Source organism: Cibotium barometz, chromosome 23, assembly GCF_041138505.1.
Source record: "Cibotium barometz isolate CiBa-2024 chromosome 23, ASM4113850v1, whole genome shotgun sequence".
NCBI lineage: Eukaryota > Viridiplantae > Streptophyta > Polypodiopsida > Cyatheales > Cibotiaceae > Cibotium > Cibotium barometz.
The window spans coordinates 18,361,020-18,382,524 of NC_141068.1; the positions used below are offsets into that span (position 1 = coordinate 18,361,020).

The 21,505-nt window shown below is 41.6% G+C and overlaps 1 protein-coding gene across 1 annotated transcript; it reads right to left on the reverse strand.

Moving 5' to 3' along the window:
• Nucleotides 1-17,177: 17,177 nt before the first annotated feature.
• Nucleotides 17,178-18,911, reverse strand: LOC147625701 (auxin-responsive protein IAA3-like). Its single transcript, XM_086817825.1, has 4 exons — nt 18,466-18,911; nt 17,829-18,094; nt 17,522-17,660; nt 17,178-17,378 (listed from the first exon to the last, which is right to left on the reverse strand). The coding sequence occupies exons 1-4, from the start codon at nt 18,777-18,779 to the stop codon at nt 17,327-17,329; spliced, it is 771 nt and encodes a 256-aa protein (XP_086673951.1). The 5' UTR covers nt 18,780-18,911; the 3' UTR covers nt 17,178-17,326.
• Between the last annotated feature and the right edge of the window lie 2,594 nt (nt 18,912-21,505).

Below are 21,505 nucleotides of genomic sequence, written 5' to 3' on the forward strand. Positions count from 1 at the left end.
TTCTTTGATTAGTGGCTATGGTGATCAAGATATTGGGCAATAATTTGGGAGAAAAGGTTTAGATTCATTTTGAGTGGGATTAGACCGATTTCAAGCTAAGTAATGCTTTGATTAGGGGCTATGGTGCTCAAGATATTGGGAAATAATTTGGGACAAGGTTTAAGTTTATTTTTAGTGGGATTGGACCAATTTTTAGGATAACTTTAGTAGTCGAACACAGTTTAGTGAGTTATGAACAATTGTGGACCTACACTTCTTCTTCATGTTTTTGAAAAAATGGAGGCTTGGGAGAAACTAATCAGTGCCATTAAAGCTTGAAGAGGATTTGGGAGGTGGTTTGGCAATAAGTATATGGAGGTATGAGGGATGACAAATCTTGCAAAAAGGGCTACTTTGTTGCGATTAGTTGTTTGTGCCCTACTGCCACCTTGTTCCATGGTTTGTCTTCAAGCATTAAAAATAATAATAGCCATTACACATGTTGTAAAGCATTTGTAACCCATTTTAATGCCCTAAATGGTTGCATTTTCACGATTTCTTGTGATTTAATGGAAGCACTAGCTTGTTTACATTTCTTGGCTTCACACATTTCTCACCTTGTTCACACATTGCGCACACACTAGTCATTGATTTGCTTAATGCCTCATACATTGTGTAATGGATGCTTTTCTTTAAAGATTTTCTGCGTCTCTTGTTCTTAGATTAATGCTTTTCTTTAAAGATTTTCTGTGTCTCTTGTTCTTGGATTAAGATGGAGTGAATATTCGGGTTAATGCCAATTAATCCCATTCCAATCATTACAAATTTTCATACAAGATTTCATTACTTGCCACCAGTAATGCACATTATGCTTGTCCTATATCATTTCTTGAAAGATGCATAGGAGGTTGGGGAATTTGCCTTTGAATTGGGGATTTTATTCAATCCTCTACACTAATTAAAAGCCTAATCAAATTGCAAAGCAATTTTTCTCGGCCATCCAAGCAATGGCAAACATGGGCTTGTAATAGCTTGTAGTATAAATGATTGAAGGTTTCCAATGCATTATGGTTTCTTGGCTATATTGGTGAAAAATATTAAAGAATCTATGTCATAAAAGTGGATTGTCTTGTGTGACTATTAGCAAGAGGCAATGATGGTAAAAACCATGTGTGGAGAAAGTTTTACCTGATGGAACCTCACCACCAGCATTAAACTCTTGTAATGGGATTGATTGAGTGGAATACAACTATAAATTCTTGATTTTAAGTGGCTTTAGTTTACCTATTTGAAGCTTGTACTTACCACACACATTGTACTGACACTTCATTCATAGAATCTAGAATGTGTGCGTCAAGGTACCCTTGGCGTTGGAGAATAGGCCAAGGGGGAGAGCGACTTAAACTCTTTGTGCCATGATTGACTTAAAAAAGTGGTATGGAGAGGGATCAGGTGGTATGGAGAGGGATCAGGTGCATTAAAAGTTAAGAAATGGCCCCAGGTCCTTTCCATGAACTCTAAACCTTGGTAAGGAGGTGAGAAGTGCTTGGCTGAAAGCTTAAAAAAAATCGATGCACTTCATCTAATTGGCATCAAGAATTATGGATTGCATCCAGGCAATGGGGCCAAAGTAATCACACCGGAAACTTTTGGGGTTCATTTGGTGTGTACATGGGATTTTGAGATTGGGAGTAATGTTGTTATGACTGAATTGATGGTTTGGTTTTAAATTGAGATTTGGCACTAGAAAACAAAGGAGACGATGCCATTTTTTTTTACAAAATACGCATGCTTGACACTTGGAGTTGATCTTGGATGTTCATAAGGATACCAATTGGTGTTGTACATGCTTGTGGATGACTCCAAGACATTGCCAATGCAATTGGGAGGATTAGATAGCAATGGTACATGCATTGTGGATGACTCCAAGACATCACTAATACAATTCAGAGGATTGGTAGTGAATGGAGATATTTTGACAATTTTTTCTAAAGCACAAAACCCTAATTCAATCCAGAATGGTTGGGGCTAACTTCAAGGTGTCTGCATAGCTTCATAATACTCTCCAAGGGCTACATTTGGAACCCTCAAGTGTCCAATTCCAAGACCGTTTGCTTGTCCAACTGGCAAAGCTCACCACAAGGATAAAAGTGGTCCTAGTTAAGAACAACATGTTGATTTTGGGATTTGAGCACATGGTTGGACAATATATGCCATTAGTTTCCCAACAAACCCAAGATCACTTGATTTGGACACGGTTGACATGGTTAAAGGGCATAGTTAACTTTTCCACAAAAGTCAAAACAAAGTGTACTTGAACTTGAGCTTTAGTAAAAACCTTTAGGTTGGGTAGTACTAACCAATAGCTTCCCAACAAGCTAAACAAACCAAGATTTGGGGTTTTAGGGCCAAAAAGTGATTTTTAGTAGAGAATATTAGGGCACTTTGAAATTTTATTATTTTTGCATAATTGGGCAGTGCACACCTAGAGCTCTCTATAGAACCAAAAATATCCAAATTCTGACAAGTTTTGAGCTTCCTACTTCCATTTTTTATTTTTAGCCATGCTCAAAAGGGAGATCTCGCAAAGCAAAAGAGGCAATACTTAAAGAATTGGAAGTTATGGAAAATGAGGATAATGTGCTCATGCTGGAAGAGGATACCAAAGTTGACAAAGGATTGGTGCATGCGATTAGGGAGCTGCCCACTAACACCTTTGTGAATGCAAGTGGGCATGCTAGCCTGGGTATACAAGTGGCTCTAGTGAACAATGAAATACAATCAATGGTGGTTAAAATGATACATGCAATCCTTCAAACCATCAACAATGGTCAAGTTCAAAAAGATAATGCATTTGGGAACTTGGTTGAAAGTATGAATAAGAATCAAGCCAACTTAGTTAAAAGCATGAACCAGAATCACACATCCTTGCTAGAGCCAACTTAGTTGAAAGCCAACTTAGTTGAAAGCAGAGGATTTCAAAGGGAAATCTATCCACAAGCAATGAGTCACCTACGCAATGTGATGCAAATGTGATGGACCATGGAAAAGGCTTGAGTCCTTTTTGATAACTTCAAAACTTCATGAATCAACACAAGAATTGGGTAATAATGTGCATGTGCAATTGGGAAACAAAGAAAATTTTCCACCAAATTTAATCTTTTTTGGGAGTTTGCCTACATATATTCTGTCTATATCACGTGGTGATAAAAAAGGAAAGCATGTAGCATTTGATTTTACATATGTGGATGGGTCATGGGATTATGTTTATCCATCCATGAGGCTACGCATGGGTAATGCCAAAGAGGACGATGGTGAGTTCAAGAGTATCAAGGGACAAGGTGGTCTTCTCAAAGTTCAAAGTGGAGGGATCAAGCAATGAAGAGTATAATGAGTGTGGTAATTTGGTGCAAAGGTAAGAGATTATAACAATAAGTACCAAGGAAAATAAAAGAGGAAGATATGATAAGATATATGAAGTTGTGTGCTCCAAATTGCCAAAGCTTATGAAGAGGAATGAATTCGTTGAGTACATGGAGTCTACTCAAGTAGATAATCTATGGTGGTCTTCTCAAAGTTCAAAGATCAAGCAATGAAGAGTATAATGAGTGTGGTAATTTGGTGCAAAGGTAAGAGATTATAACAATAAGTACCAAGGACAATAAAAGAGGAAGATATGATAATATGTATGAAGTTGTGTGCTCCAAATTGCCAAAGCTTATGAAGAGGAATGAATTCGTTGAGTACATGTGGATGACGGTGGCTTTACAAAGAGAAAAAGGGGATATCCATTCACTCTCGCATTTAGTCTATGCATGGATTATGATTATGTGGGGCTTTATGAGCACATTATGGGAGTTAAAGTGGGCAAGACGCTTGTTGTAATTTCTAGACAACAAGATAACAAGAAACCATACACACATCAATATAAAGGTTTAGATTTCATCTTGCCTTCCAATTACACCTCTACACTAGTGGATCATTCTTGTGCTTATTTTATGGAGAATTTCTTGGATTTTAATGATAGTATTGGAAGTGGGAATTCATGTATTGATGTGGATGATGATGTAACATGTGTTAAAGACCATGTTGATGAAGTGACACTCTATGACAATACCTTGTATGAGCCTTACTTGGATGAGAAGTGGATGGTCCATGATAATCCATTATATGAGCCCATTGGGGTGGGTGTTACACATGAGGACGACTTGGTTTATGATGATAAAATTTCATTTAATATGGAAGTCCTATCACCTAATTGTGGATGTGCTACTAGGAGTTTACTTCAGACTAAGAAACTCTTTTTGTGGTGGGTAGACTTCAAGGGATGTAAGAGATGACATGGATTACAAGGAGGTCTCTTTGTACACAATGGGTGTTTTTTGGGGGAGATTGGTGAAGAGAGCTTGAGAGGGAGCTTTTGTTTTAGAAACCCTTCTCTCTCTCTAGTCCCTCCACCAACTAGCTCCTCCTCCCACTACCTCCACCATCATCTCTTAGCCTAGCCTACGTTCTACCCACACACCTTACCTCCTCCCTTTCCTCTCTCTCTCTCTCCCTCTCCCTCTCCCATGCTCCCTCTCTCTCACTACCTTCATCTTAGTCCCATCTCTCTCTCTCTCTCTCTCTCTCCCGCTCTCCCACCACCCTCTTCCCTCTCTCTCTCTCTCTCCTGCTCTCCCACCACCCTCTCCCCTCTCTCTCTCTCGCTCTCTCTCTCTCTCCCTGTCACCATTCAACCCCCCCCCTCTCTCTCTCTCTCTCTCTCTCTCTCTCTCTCTCCCTCCCTCTCCCTCTCCCTCTCTCTCTCTCTCCCCCTCTCACCCCCCTCTCCCTCTCCCTCCCTCTCTCTCTCTCTCTCTCTCTCTCTCTCTCACTATGTCTCTCTCCACCCTCTCTCTCTCACCTCATCTCTCCACCCTCCCCCACTCCCAACCTCTTCTCTCTCTCTCCTCTCTCTCCTCCCTTTTCTCTCTCTCTCTCCCTCTCCCACCCTCTTCCCTCCTCTTCTCTCCCTCTCTCCCTCTCTCCCACCCTCTCTCTCCTCCCCCATATATATCTCTCTCCACCCTCAGGCTCTTTCTCTCGCCTCATCTCTCTCTCTCTCTCTCTCTCTCTCTCTCTCTCTCTCTCTCTCTCTCTCTCTCTCTCTCTCTCTCTCTCTCTCTCTCTCTCTCTCTCTCTCTCTCTGTGTGTGTGTGTGTGTGTGTGTGTGTGTGTGTGTGTGTGTGTGTGTGTGTGTGTGTGTGTCTTTGTTGGTGGTCAATCAGCCTGTTTGGCCTCTCCAAGAATTCTTCCCTTTTTCTAAAAAAAGTATTATGGACCTTGTAGATGATGTTATGCAAGTTAGGAGATCAGTAGATGTTAGATTGATGTACTATTGAGATTTTGAGCTTATAATCGAGAATGTCTTATGGGCTGTCGTGTCTCTATTCTGTACTACATAGTTCTATCTACTTAGTGTCAACTGCATGCCTGTCTGTATGTTAACTCCTATTATCCAAAAACATGAAGGTTTCAACTCCTTTTGGAAACATGAAGGATCTAGGAACTAACCTACACGAAGTCCTAATCAACTCCCCTAAACATGAGAAGACTGGTAGCTCAATGTTATGCATTGGCTTGTCGCATTGGGCATAGTTGAGATAGTCATTGCTCTCTAGGAGCCAACTAGGTGGTCTTCGGAACCACGTAAGTGTCGGGTCTTGATTTTGGCGATACTATTGGGGAAATGGTACATCAGGTCCTGTTTGGGCTTGGGGGGTGCACTACTAGAAAACCCTTGGTATCACGTGCGTTCAAGAGGTATTTAAAAAACCCCTTAACTAAAATTTTCCCCCCAATAAAACAACCCCTCTTTACTTATAAGTTATGAACTAACAAATTTTTTTCATTAAAAAACCCTCTTGCTGTTAATGTGATTCTGTTAATTTTTCTCAATGTATCTAATTAAAAAACCCCTCCTGCTGCTCAACTCATGTGGGTACACAAACATTTTTTGAGGTGAACCCCATGAGTGTTTGGAAAATGGTACGTCAGCAGTAGGTAGGGGAGTAGGAAGGTATAGGTTAGTTTGGCATAGGAAGCTTGAATTGGATTGTGCATGACATGCATGTTTTCTTGGAACAGTTTTGACGTAGAAGAGCTAGTTAGGGTAGATCAAGAGAGGAAGTGAGTGTATCACGGTGTATAGATCATAGGAGTGCAATGGATTGTGCATGGAGAATGAAGAAAGTTCAGGCAGGGCAATGTAGGACAACCATAGAAAGTTGGAGGCCTCAGGAAGTGAAGGGCAACCGCATCGTCCAATAAGATTTTCGGAAGGGAGTTTGCAGCAAGACCAAGAACCTTTGAGGAATCAAGAGGGAGAAGAAGAACACCAGGAGCTTTGAAACAGGAGATAGGGAGATCAAGAAGGAGAAGACCCAGTAGCTCTAGAAAGTATATCTCTAAAATATCCGAAGTTCAAGGGCAAAAGTGAGGAGGATCCAGATGCTTATGTCTTTACCTTTAAGACCACCTTCTTGGCCACCAAAGCCCTATTGGCACAGAAGATAGAATACTTTACAACAACCCTAGGTGGAAAGGCCACCAACTGGTATGCTCAGTATGGTTTCCAGATGTTTGAAGAACTGAAGAACGCTTTCCTGAAAAGATTCTGAGAAAAGACAAGACCACCACTGAGGTAGTGGAAAAACTACAAAGGCTTACTCAAAAGAAAGCTTTCCTGAAAAGATTCTAGAAAGACAGGACCACCACTGAGGTACTGGAAAAGCTACAAAGACTGACTTAGAAGAAGAGGCCAACTAAAGACTATGCAATAGAATTTAGAGCATTGTTAATGCGTATGGACCAGCTAAACAAACTTGCAGCCGTGGTGAGTCAGTGGTTCATGAGAGGATTGAGGGAGAAGCTCTAGATGATGGTAGCCTCTAGAGCTCCCAATGGTGGTAGCCTCTCTTATGATTTGGAGACCTTTGAGCAAGGTTGCTAGAGGACACGCTGTAACCGGATTGAGACCAGATGTCTAGTGCACGAAGTGTAATAACCAGGGTCACATAAAATAAGAGTTTGAGATGTGAAACCCACACAGTAGCCATGTGCTATCTATAATAAGAGCAACCACAACAGGGTCACACAAAAAAAGAGTGTAATAACCAAGGTCACACAAAAGAAGACTGTGAGATGAAACCCACATAGTAGCCATGTGGTATCTATAATAAGAGCAACCAAACCACTTACACATGCTTTTAAAACACTCGCACATGAATCTGAAAGTGGTGGAAAGGCAATTGTGATAGGTTCCAGCCGTCAATCAAGTCGCCACATTGGACCTCAAAATAATAGACCTTATGGAAGAGGAGGTGTAAGATTTGGACAAAGAGGAGATGGATTGATATGCTACTATGTAGCAATGGCATAGGCGAACCGAATGTCACATACTACAACATCATCATGAATTGCAAGAAGCAAGGCTACAAAGGGAGGCAGACAAAGCGAAAGCCGATGCAGCATTAAATATGGTGATAGCAGATGTATGAGAAGTGGCGCTATCAAGAAGAGCCACCAATAGTAATGGTAGTGACAAAGTCGTAGGATCTTTCAAGACTATGACAGGAAGGGATGTTGATTCGAAAGAAAACCAGAAGCTAAAATAGTGGGAAGGGCAGCAAAAGGGGTTCAAAAACTTATCATTAAACTTATGCAGAGTGTGCAAGGAATAGTGCAAATGATGCAAGAAAGCCCACTTTGGAATGAGCATATTGTCTAATCTGGATAGTATAATCCTAGTTAGGAAGAGACAAAACATTGTAGGAGGCAAAGAGCCGCCAAAGCCCAGAGCAATAAAAGCATCTTGGAAAAGGAAGTGGAAAAGGATCTGGAGAGCGAGTCTGTGTAAAAGAACTGATAGGGGAAGGTCATGAGAAGGAAAAAGATAACAATGAAAAAGAAGGAAGGATGAGTAGAAGGCAAATTATACCAAGTTAGGAAAGGGAGAAGCTGGTTGCAGAATGTAAAAATGTGGAAACAACTCACGATTGCAACACAGTTGTTCTGGAAGTGACTATAAAAATAAGAGGACAGAAGGTCTCATGAATCATCTTGGATGGAGGATCTAGAGTCAACATAATATCAGATAGCCTGGCTAAGAATCTAAGAATCACAAAAATGCAGCTTGCTCTGTTTGAGATTATGATGGCTAATCACAAGGAAGGGTTCGACCAGCCAGAATCATTAGAGGAGAACAAATTGAAGTAGCAGGATGTATGTTCATTGTTGTATTCATAGTCTTGAAGATGACTGAGATCGCAGGAGCGTATTCCCGTGTTGTTGGGAAGACAATGGCTTAGGAGTGGAAAAATCAAACACAATTGGGAAACCAACAGGATTGCAATCCAGAATAGAAAGAAGAAGGTATGCATCTCGGTCTCGCAGGGGAAAGGACAAGATTAGCCTAGCCAACCGACCATTACATGCAAAGGAACTAAACTACTTGTTGTTGGAAAGAGTGGAAGATGATGAAGAAGAGTAGATCTTGAGAGAGAATCATGAGTTGCTATCATTCTTCGAATTAGACAAAGAGCAGTTTGGCCAAAGATATGACCCAGATGTCATGGTCACTAAACCTGAGGTGGTAGGAATCCAGATGGAGGATTGGGATGTCTGGATCTGGCTCCATCATCAAGATGACCTAATGAATTTAGAATGGTGAGTAATTGACCAATTGCAAATACATCAATTGTGTATGTTGACTTGAAATACTATATGAATAAAAACATTAAAAAGAATGTGGCACGAGGGCCGGAGGACAGGCCTAGAGAGATCCCTACCGTGTCGCCTATAAGTCCAGGGATAAGGCCTGAGGACCGGAGGAGAGGCCCAATGAGGTCCCTACCGAGTTGCGTGTAAGTCCTGCGTGTAAGTCCAAGAATGATGCATAAGGGCTAGAGGAGAGGCACAAAGAGGTCCCTATTGTGTCGCTTGTAAGTCCAGGAATGAGGCATGCGGGCCGGAGGAGAGTCCCAATGAGGTCCCTACCAAGTTGCCCCTGTAAGTCCAAGACTGAGGCATGAGGGTCAAAGGAGAGTCCCATGAGGTCCCTACCATGAAGAACTGAAGAAAGCTTTCCTAAAAAGATTCCAAAAAGACAAGACCACCACTAAGGTAGTGGAAAAACTACAAAGGCTTACTCAAAAGAAAGCGTTCCTGAAAAGATTCTGGAAAAACAAGACCACCATTGAGGTACTAGAAAAGCTACAAAGGCTGACTCAGAAGAAGAGGACAACTAAAGACTATGCAGCAGAATTCATAGCATTGTTAATGCGTTTGGACAAGCCAAACAAACTTGCAGCTATGGTGAGTCAGTGGTTCGTGAGAGGATTGAGGGAGAAGCTCCAGACGATGGTAGCCTCTGATGATTTGGAGACCCCTCACCTTTGAGCAAGGGATAGTAGGAGCAACAAGAGCTAAAGGGATCTTGAAGAAGAAATGCAAAGACTCCAAGAAGAAAAAGAAAGGAGATGACAAAAGGAAAAAGAAAGAAGAACCTTTCGAGTCAAGAAGACACCTCAGAATCAAACTCCAGTCAAGATTTGGATGCCGAAGCACAAAAGACCGGGAAGAAGAGAGGTAGGAAGTAGGCAGTGGATGTTCAAGAGAAGAAATGAAGACTTCCCTAGCCATGGTTGCTAGAGGACATGCTGTAACTGGATTGAGACCGGATGTCTAGTGCACAAAGTGTAATAACCAGGGCACATAAAAGAAGAGTGTCAGATGAAACCCACACAGTAGCCATGTGCTATCTATAATAAGAGCAACCACACTAGGGTCACACAAAAGAAGAGTGTAATAACCAAGGTCACACAAAAGAAGAGTGTGAGATGAAACCCACATAGTAGTCATGTGCTATCTACAATAAGAGCAACCACACCACTTACTCATGCTTTTAAAACACTTGCAAACATGAATCTGAGAGTGGTGGAAAGGCAACAGTGACAGCAACAAAATAGGTTCCAGCCGCACAATCAAGTCGCCACTGGACCTCAAAAAAATAAACCTTATGGAAAAGGAGGATTGATATGCTACTATGTAGCAATCCTAGGCATAGGCGAACAGAATGTCCCATACTACAACATCATCAGGAATTTCAAGAAGCAAGGCTACAAAGGGAGGCAGACATAGCGGGAGCCGATGCAGCATTAAATATGGTGATAGTAGCAGATGTATGAGTAGTGGAGCATCAAGAAAAGCCACCAATAGTAATGGTAGTGACTAAGTCATAGGGTTTGTATCAAGACTATGACAAGAAGGGTGTTGATTCGAAAGAAAACCAGAGGCCAAAATAGTGGGAAGGGCAGCAAGGGGTTCGAAAACTAATCATTAAACTTGTGCAGAGTGTGCAAGGAATAGTGAAGATGATGCATGAAAGCACACTTCAAAATGATCATGCTGTCTAATATGGACAGTATAATCCTAGTCAGGAAGAGACAAAACATTGCAGGAGGAGGCGAAGAGCTGCTAAGCGGTGTGAAGATGACTCACGGATGTAGGAGTGCCAACAATTGCCTAGAGCAATAAAAGCATCTTGGAAAAGGATTCGGAGTGAGTCTGCATAAAAGAACAGACAGGGGAAGGTCACGAGAAGGAAAAAGATAAAAATAAGAAAGAAGGATGAATAAAAGCCAAATTATACCAAGTCAGGAAAGGGAGAAGCTGGTTGCAGAATGTACAAATGTGGAAACAACTCAGGATTGCACCATAGTTGTTTTGGAAGTGATTGTAAAAGATAGAGGACAGAAGGTGTCATGAATCATCTTGGATGGAGGATCTAGAGTTAACATAATATCAGATAGCCTGGCTAAGAATCTAAGAATCACAAAAATGCAGCTTGCTCTACTCGAGATTATGATGGCTGATCACAATGGAGGGTTCGTCGACCAATCATAATCATCAGAGGAGAGCAAATTGAAGTAGCATGATGTATGTTCATTGTTGTATTAATAGTCTTGAAGATGAATGAGATCGTAGGAGCATATCCCATGTTGTTGGGAAGACCATCGCTTAGGAGTGGAAAAATCAAACACAATTGGGAAACTAATAGGATTGCAATCTGGAATAGAAAGAAGAAGGTATTCATCTCGATCTCGCAAGAAAGGACAAGATTCGCCTAGCCAGTCGACCATTACATCATGTAAAGGAACTAAACTACTTGGAAGGAGTGGAAGATGATGAAGAAGAGTAGATCTTGAGAGAGAATCCGGACCTGCTATCACTCTTCGAAGTAGACATAGAGCAGTTTGACCAAAGATATGACCTAGATGTTGTGGTCACTCAACCTGAGGTGGCAGGAATCTAGATGAAGGCTTGGGACGTCCAGATTTGGCTCCACCATCAAAATGATGTAATGAATTTAGAATGTTGAGTAATTGGTCAATTGCAAATACATCAATTGTGTATGTTGACTTGAAATACTATATGAATAAAAACATTAAAAAGAATGCGGCATGAGGGCCAGAGGAGAGGCTTAGAGAGATCCGTACTGTGTCACCTGTAAGTCCAGGAATAAGGCATGAGGGCCGGAGGAGAGGCCCAACGAGATCCCTATCGAGTTGCTTGTAATTCCAAGAATGATGCATAAGGGCCGGAGGAGAGGCACAGAGAGGTCCTTACCGTGTTGCTTGCCTGTAAGTCCAAGAAGGAGGCATGAGGGCCGGAGGAGAGTCCCAATGAGGTCCCTACTACCAAGTCTCTTGTAAGTCCAAGACTGAGGCATGAGGGCTGGAAGAGAGTCCCATGAGGTCCCTACCAAGTTTCCTGTAAATCCAAGAAAAACAGAATGTAAACCAAAATGAAAATGTTAAAATCATAAGGAAATTATAAAAAGATGATGATTCTAGAACATAGTTACTTTTTGGGTGTTCTAATTTTCGGACACATTGGAGAACTTTATGGAATCTCCAAGACGGACTTCTGAAATGAAGTTGAAATGAAGTTGACATAAGTTGACATAAGTAGGACAAGTGCGTCAAGAACCAAAAAACATCCAAGGAGCAGAATCTGAATCTAGTCATCAGGATCAAGAATGGGAAGTGGGACAAGATTTTGAAAAGAGCAACAAGGGAAAAGAACAAAATCTAAAAATAGAAACTGTTTCTGTGAATATTATTTCATTATATACAGAAAGCAAGGAGACAGCTAACAACTACATGGGGGTTGTGGGAAAAGTGATGTTGCCACCCCATAAAAGGGTGCATGGATTGAAAGGGAAAGGCATCACATCAATTTTGCCCGCCGACCACAACCCGGCCATAAATGACCTTGTGGCTTGTGTAATAGGCATTGATAAACAAAATTTGAAAAGGATTGGGGAAAATCATGGAAATATCAGGCAATTATGGCTGTACCAAGGGGAGGCATGCGCCATGACAATGGCTGAGAGACAGTGTACTTTCTCACTCGAACGCCTGGTTTGCATGTTTCTATTGTGTAAAAGCTATATTCCTTGCTGTCTGCTTTGTTGCGCTACATGCCCTCTCCTTGCTAAGCTTTGTTGTAATCATTGTCTTCTCTCACCCAACCTTAGCTATCTATTGCTTGACAAGATGATGGAGAGAAGATGGGCTTGAAGGAGTTCACAAAGCTGCCCTGGGAAGAGCTCCAACACAACTTAAAGGTGGGGGAATAGCTAGAACAGCTCCAGCGGTCCAACTTCATCACGTTGCCCTCAAGAGAGAAGAGGAAGTTCAACCCTTGTATGTTTCCAAGGTGTTCCATTTGATGGTAGAAGGAGAAGTGGAGATCAAGCCTGCAGCACATCAGATGATGGCATGATTGTAGAATTTGGCCCGTTAGAGTGGAGAGCCAAAGAATACAAGATAACTAGAACAATTGACAAGGATAGGCAAAAACAGATGAGGTTTGTGGTGGAGATGATGACCCTCACCCATAAACCTTACTATATGTCCAGAAAGATATATGGCATGGTGAAAAAATACAGAAACAAGCACAAGGGTGGCATGGGCAAAAGTGCTCTATCACAACCTTAAGGAGAGTAGATCGGGAAGCTCACCAAGCCTAACACAAAGATCAAAATTGGGTTGTACCCCTCAACGCGCTATTAAAGGGAAAGGATCAACCAGGGGAAGAGAAGGAAAAGAAGGAGAGCTCAAAGGAAATGCCCCAAGGAAATCTGAAAGCTCAAAGCCCTTTGGAAGGACTTAGGGACCACAGCCACCTCCAGATAGGGCAAGAAACGGTTGTTTGAATTTGGTGTGAGAAGAAAGTTGGCACTAAAAGAAGGGAAAAATCTCCGAGGAGGGTTCCAACGAAGGAGCAGAGGTGCCAAGTGGGAAACAAATGAAGGAAAATATGGCTGCATTAGGAAGATCTGTGTTGCTATCCAAGAAGCCAGAGCAGTAGAGCAATAGGCAACTACCACTACATCACTACACTTAGAAGTGTAGCCTCCGCAGCTGGAGTTCTCGGTGCCCATATTAGCCTTGATGGTGCCAAGCCAGTCTAGTTTTCTAGAATCTATAGAGCTGGATTGGGGACAGATTTCCTTGAATTACCTGCAATGATGCATGAATGATAGGCTCAAAGAGATGATAAAGCTGCAATCTATCATCTAGGAGAAGGATGCTGCATGAATTAAGAGCACAAAAGCCTTGCAGGATCTGATGAGCCAACATGAACCATTGCAGGAAGAGCTGCACAGAAGGGAGGCAAAAGCTAGCTAGGTGGATGACTTGCGAATGCAGCTTAAGGAGCTCCAATAGGCCATGCAGGAGATGGAAGAGATGAAGAAACACATGGCTAGAAGGGACCAAGAATCCTTACAGATGCAGGATGATTTGAACAAGGCCATGGAAAGGCAAACAAACATGGAAGCACAGGTTGCCTAGATCCGAGAAGATCATGTGAAGATTATAATGGATGTCCAAAACATGGCAAACAAAGATAAAGTAGAATTGGTGAAGGCAGAGGCATGGTTAGTAGTATTGGATGTGCTAAGGAGCATTCATAAGTTTATGAGCTTGATGCAGCAAAGATGGAGCCGTGAGAGAATCATGCACTGGAAGACCTTAAGGAGGTGTGGGGGGCTTACTTGGAAGAGCTGAAATTAGTAATGTGGAAGCATCAACATCTTCTTGCAAATAAATAACTCCTTCACTGGTCGGGAGATAGGAATCTGAATGAAGGATCTAGAAATCTGGATCTGCCTCCATCGTCAGGCCTAAAACTAGCAAAGGTGCTCGAGGCACCAGCCTCGAGTGGAGTTAAAAAATAAGCGAGCAGTGTGGCAGGGCAGAGGTGGTGCACAAGACTGAAGAGTTGCACAAGGAGATTGAAGAGCTGCACTGCATCAGGAAGTGGAGACATCGAAAAGGAGATTCACTATCTTGAAAGGTCAAGGAAAGAAGCCTGCAGAGCTAAAACAAACGAAAAGGGAAAAGAAATAGTGCGACGGTGGTGGACCGGCTCTGCACTGGGACCTTATCCCAACGAACGAACTAAAGGAACATGCATGGGCAGCCACGAATAAGTTTGAAGAGAAATCAAACGATGAAGTAGCTCTACGTGTCCAGGTGGAGGAACTAGAAACGCTCATCAAAGAATATAAGGAACAACAAAAGCAAGATGGCAAGACCATCAAATTATTGAAGAGGTATAAGTAGCCACACCCACAAGGGTGACAAGGGGCAAAGATGGGTGTCAATGGGCTGAATGTGGCATCAAACGACTACAAATGTTGACATCAGGAAAAAAGCCCAGCAAATAGATGCCATGAAAAAGGCCCACGCGGAGGCACTACAGTCTAAAGACAAGATGGTTTAGGACTTGGGGCTAAGCCTTCTTGTTTCAAACAACCTTGTAAACAGCCTCTTGCAAACGGGTAGTAACCGACTGGATGGAAGAATCAAAAGGGGGGAACTCTCCAAATGATGTTATGCGAGTTAGGAGATCAGTAGATATCAGATTGTTGATGTACTATTGAGCGTTTAAGCTTATACTCAAGAATGTCTTGTGGGTTGACTCTGTTATTCTGTACTACGTAGTTCTATCTACTCATGTCAAATGCATGCTTGTTTGTGTGTTCACTCCTATCCGGAAACATTAAGGTGTCAAATCCTATCTAGAAACATGAAGGATTTAGGAATTAACTTGCGCATAGTCCTAATTAATTCCCCTAAGCATAAGTAGACTGGTCGCTCAACGCTGTGCGTTGGCTTGTCGCATTGGGCATAGTTGAGGTAGTCGTCGCTCTCTAGGAGCCAACTAGGTGGTCCAAAACCATGCAAGTGTTGACCGGACACCGATAGTCTGTCTCTCTCACCTCATCTTAATCTCTCTCTGTGTCTCTGTCTCTGTCTCTGTCTCTGTCTCTCCCCCCCCATGCTTTCCCTCTCTCACCTCATCTCTCCCATCCCACCCTGCCTTTCTCCCTCTCTCTCTCTCACCTCATCTTACTCTCCCCCCTCCCTCCCTCCCTCTCTCTCTCTCTCTCTCTCCCCTGCCTCATCAAGGGTGTCTGTCTCTTCCTCCCTCTCTTTGCATCTCTCTGTCTTTCTCCTTGTCTACCATCTCTCTCTCCCACTCTTAATGTGTTTTCTTTTATTATTCCTTTGCATGTGTTGGCATGTTGTTATCTCTCTCTCTCTCTCTCTCTCTCTCTCTCTCTCTCTCTCTCTCTCTCTCTCTCTCCCATGGCTCAAGAGAAAAGCTCTAATACCACTACAAGAAGAGAACAAGGAAAGAGTTGCTCCCATAGCCTGCAGTACACACATGCACCATCTCATGAGGGAGAAGGTCACCAGGAAGCTTGCTTGACAAAGACATTTGATTAGTAATTTTGATTAATCATAAATGGGTAATTACAAACAAGTTTATAATTGACTTATATACCATTGGCCATGTTTACACACACTTATTACCTTGGCCTCCACACTGAACCATGCCCATGTTCCTCCCATGTTCCCTTTCTTGGTCCATTAACGATCTTATTTAGCCAATATATACATGACCAAGTATTTGAACATGCTTATGGCATACATGGAGTTGGGCCCAAGGAGTTAGCTACACGATAGGTTTTCATTTGGGGGCGGCACGAGGAGGTGGGGGTGGGGGTTAATAATTGGAAAGGGAGGCATGTTCGGAGGGCCAATCTTAGTACATACTGAGGTTGCACCGTGGATCCATTAATTACACAACCTTGATATAGTTTGGTGAATAAACAACCTACATAGTATGTTGTATATTGTTGACTGAGAATGGTAGATGAACCAATAACTATATCAAGCCAAGTTAAGGAGCTCAATTAAGGTAAAGTGGTTATAAATAAGCATGTGGGAAGGAACATCCTTTCTCTTCGGGGATGTGGGTTTGATTCTGGCCCACACCTCTCCCTCACTCCACAAAGGGGTGAAATAATAGTGCGTGATGTACTCCTCGCAACAACTTTAAAGAAAAAAGAAAGTATACACATGGGAGAAGTACCTGCCGGCGAGGATGATTTTTGATGGGCGGTTAAGCCTTCAAAGTTATGGGATCTCGGGGGGTTGACTATATGTAAACTATCTATATCACGTGCGTTCAAGGCCTAATTTTAAAACCCCTTATCCGTAAATTTTTTATGAATAAAATATACCCTTTTTCTATTCAATCTGTAAATACCCCCTTTAAATGATGGTACTCTTTTGTATGTTAAAAAGGGATTAAAAAAACCCCTTCTGTTGAACCCATGTACTATGCTTACATATTTATAAGTGACCTCCCGAGGATGGTATTAATAGAAATAGTGCTTTATTTTTCATAGTTTTTATTTTTGACGTGCTACTAAAAAATGAGTGACTGTATTTAATGGACATAATGTCCAAAAACGGTCGTGAGACGCCTGTCAAAAGCAACCCTGCCCACGGAAAAGGGAGTTGCTTGGTGGTGGGGTTGAGTAAGCTTTCAAGCCTATTGTGAGTTGGGCAAGAATTGTTTCCCTAGTTAAGCATAGGCATGCATTTTGTTTGTATTTGGTTTCTTTTGCCATGTGGCGGTATAAAATTTGGCAAAAATGAAATTATGAGAATAGCATTATTGTACGCAACACCACTTATGAATCCAATATAAATCTCTTCACTGGAGACAAAAACCCAAACAATTGTATCTACTTTAAAGATAGTGGGCATGACCTGCTCAAAGACTTGTTCATATCAACATAAATTAATTAATAAGCATAACCATTTTGTTACAACTATTGTATCCGATGAATCTTATTATTATACATTATTCTTTGCTACTAGCAAAACGGATATTAAGAATATATTAATATCATAATATCATGATTCTTCAAATGCTACTGTAATCTCTTCATGATCCGAATTCTTCTAGCCGATTTGGAAAAGGTCCTGAAAAATTCCATTAGGTTAAGACAATGTAAGTTAATTAGTCTCCATTGGGATAAATCAATCTAAGCTTTATTATGATGCCACATAATTAAGTGCATTCTAAAAGTTTAGGAGCGTAATTATATAATAATATTAATACTCACTCCCAAGGTGTGTCCCCTACAAGCATCCAATCTCCTTCTCCATCCTTGTAAGTAAGAATGTAATGAGCACCATGGAGATCCATACAGTATAAGGGCCTTCCTATTTCAGAAAATAATTTCACAAAGGCTTGCGATTGACCTATCAAAACCCATCACATATGATTTAATAATCAATATAACTTTAGCCTTCAAGAACCTTGAATTACTATCACAAATCCTAGTTAAGGACCTTGATTATTATTACAAATCCTAGTTAATGCAACGTATAACATGGCAAAAATTATGAGATTTAGAAATGGGCTCTCACTCTTGTAGAATTTGAAGAGTTTGTGGAGCTCCATGGCGAGATGATGGTATCCTTGCATGCTTTTAAGGTCCAATTTTCTCATGAAGGGGGTGCCATCCATGCTTACTTTGATGCGCAAAGGTTTTCTAAGGTTGCCTTCCATGGCCATAATATCAGATTTATCAAGAGGTGCAGGATCTGCTAAGGTTGTTTCTCTGCAAGGCTTAGAGAGTGCACGGGTGGTGGTCTTCCGATACGAGCTAATGGGAGGCCAACCAACACTAGCACTGCTTAAGAAAATGAGAATAAAATTTATGTTCCAATGTGTATTCACTATATTATTATATAAATCCAATAAATTTTTTTAATTTATTTGCACCAATAAATATCCACTATATTATAGTCCTCAAGCAATAACAAGAAAATTAAAGTAATTACCATGCACCCATCAATACCCATTAATTTACTAATCCTTGTTGAAATCAAGCAACATCATTAACTCTCAATAATTTTTTAAAAACAAACAAAATCACACACAAAAATTACTCTCAAGAAAATTAAAAGTATACCCAGTGATAATTTTCATGTCAATTAAGCAAGAAATATCATTCCTCAAGCAAATTGGGGAAAAAACAACAGAGGGGAATAGATATGTCACCTTTGCTCTAATGGCTCTCCATCACCATCATCACAAGAAGAAGGAGGTGCAAGCTTGAGATGGCTTCCACACAGAGGGGTGCTTAAAAAGCTGTTTGTCTTTTCAATAATTTGGCCCCCATTACCTGATAAAATGCTATCTTCTTCCTTCAATGCCCGGATGCGAGAAGAGGAGTGCATTAATGCACACCCAAGGCCCATGTAATCTCGCACTAATTTAGGCGAATTAATGAAGGACATATTGGAGCTAGGGTTAGGGTTAGGGTTTTCAAAAGGCGGTGAAGTGCAACCGCCTGCATGCAAAAAGCAGTTCATCTCTCAAAACAAGAACTATAAAAGTCCCGCACAGTGCAAACCTAAATATATATGGAAGATGTGCAGCAAGCTAGCTTGCGTTCTAGCTTTATTAGAGTAGTTGGAGAAGTAGCGTACAGTGCAAGCCTAAAGGATGGCAATTAGGTCAAGGGCAGCTTAATAAGGGCACACTATAGTTTGTGTAGGGCTCAGAAAACAAAGGTTGTCGGGAGAGACACACACTCTCTCTCTCTCTATATATCTCTCTCCAACACACACACACTTACTGTTCTCTCTCTCTCACACACACACTCTCTCGCTCTATCTCTCTCTCCAACACACACACTTACTGTTCTCTCTCTCACACACACACACTGCGCGCGCACACACTGCTCGCTCTCTCTCTATGCAGGGCTTAGAAAACAAAGGTTGTCGCGGGGAGACACGCACTCTCTCTCTCTCTCTCCCCAAAACACACACACTGTCACAGCAGTGACGTCTCTGTCTGTCTCTCTCTCTCTCTCTCTCATCACGCACACTTACTGTTCTCTCTCTCACACACTGTCACACTGACGTCTCTCTCTCTCTCTCTCTCTCACGCACTCAATCTACTACTCGTCTCTCTCTCACACACACACCAGTTGCCTCTCTCTAACTAACTCTCTCTCTCTCTCTCTCTCTCTCACACACACACACACACACAGGCAGGCAATCTAGTTGCCCCTCTCTCTCTCTATCTCGTGTGAGAATCTCGCTCTCTCTCTCGACCAATGCACGTGTCATGTCGTAGAGACCCCGATCACAGCACGTTAGAGACTTTTAGGCGCTGCTGCTCGCAGCCTGTAGTGGTGTGCGACATAGAGGCCAGTGGGCGCCGTTTTGGCCGGGCTTTCCACGGCACAAAAGCAAAAGCACGTATGATTACCAGTCGGCAGACTGCACGTATCCCGGCAGCCCGGCCCCCTCCATGGGGAACATCCCAATCCCAACGACAAAACTGCCTTCACTTTTCCACCACACAAAAAAGTCGTTTGTAGAAGCCCCTCGAGTCGTTGAAAGCGAACCTTGCCCCCTTATCGTTTTATACTTAAAGTGCCTTTATCATACCCTCCTCATCTTCTTTATCATACCCTCATCTTATTTCAACTCTGCCAACAAAAGCCCTTTCTCGCCATGAAATAATATTTCAAGCATGAAAAAAAAAAGCCTCAATGTGAGACCTTTACCAGTTATGGTCCTAAAAATGGAGCCACACACAATTCAATAGCCCTCCCCTCTCCTCCCCTCTCAAAGTGCACAACCTCCCCAACTCCTCCAATATCAAAGGGCCCACTTCCATAAGATATGAAACAAGAAGCTCCCATAAAGGTGAACTATTGGCATCTCACCCATGTGCTAAACAATTGTACATACCCTTCTATGGGACCATATGTACTTCATACATCAAGTGTGTTTTAAGACCACGAGAGGTTGGATCGAAGAGAAATGAAAACCTCCATATTAGTCTAGAAATGCAAGCAAACCAGTCAAACGTGGTCCTTTATTTGTGGGACAGCCAACCTTTATTCTTGAGATTCCACCTTCAAAACTTAGAAAATTGAAGACTAGCATATAATATGATGTCATGCAAGAGGAATCATAATCTACTCCTATGGTTGACTTACTTAAGCACATGCGTGGGGATTATACGTTTAGGAAGTGCTATAAGGTTAATGGGGAAAGGCAAGTTTGACTATTTCTTTTAAGGCAAGTTTGATTGTTTCTTTTAACTAACTATCTCATGCATTTATATTTAAATTGGTACTTAAATGGGTGTATGTAGGATAAGGTGGACCAAAACACAATTTTCAAGACATTGCTCCTATGAACGTGCTTAAAGGATTAAGAGAAATAAATAACAGTGCTTTTAAGATATTTTATGCTTAAAAGGCACTAAAAGCAATCTTGTTTATAAGATATAAACAATAGTGCTTTCATTAGGGGAAATTTGAACTCAAATTGGGCCCTTTAAAGATTTCTACACAAAGTTCTCTCTCTACCAAAATGGGCTCATGGTGAAATTTTTGCAAATCAACTCAGAAATGAGCGGAGTTTGGACATTTGGAATCTACTCCTCAAAACCTTTCCAATGATATATATCATGGTGGATAATTTTGCATATTTAAGAAGTCTCCAAATTTGGTGATGATGTGGCATGCCACTACCTGCAAGCCACTAGAAGAGATCTTTACCTACCAGATAAGTAGCATAATCGCTAGATAAGTAGTACGATCTGGACGAAGTATTGAAAGACTAGATAAGTCACGCTAATCGCTAAAGACTAGAGCAAGTTACTCCAAATGATCTGCACCGTTAAAGATGGTGAAGCCACCATCTGCAACACTAGATACGTATGCAAGAAGCCATTCGGCGGCAGTGTCGTAAGTATGTAGTTGGACCGTTCGAACCCCATGTTGAGATTTGAGGTGACTTGTGAACTAGAGAGAAGAGTGGAGACTTATCCCGCATTGATGTACAAGCCCAAGAGTGTACCTCCTCATATAAAAGGGGACCGTTTCAAGCAATGAAACATGTAGCAAAGAGTCAAGCTTTGGAGCACATAATATTGAGTAAGTCTTGCATTTGGTTATTCTTTAAGTTCCTTGTTTAATCTTAAACATGTTTTTGTTTCATCCTCCATAGCCATATCTTGAGCTTGATCCATGTTTCTTGACATGGTATCAGAGCTAGGATGGCTCTAGCTATGG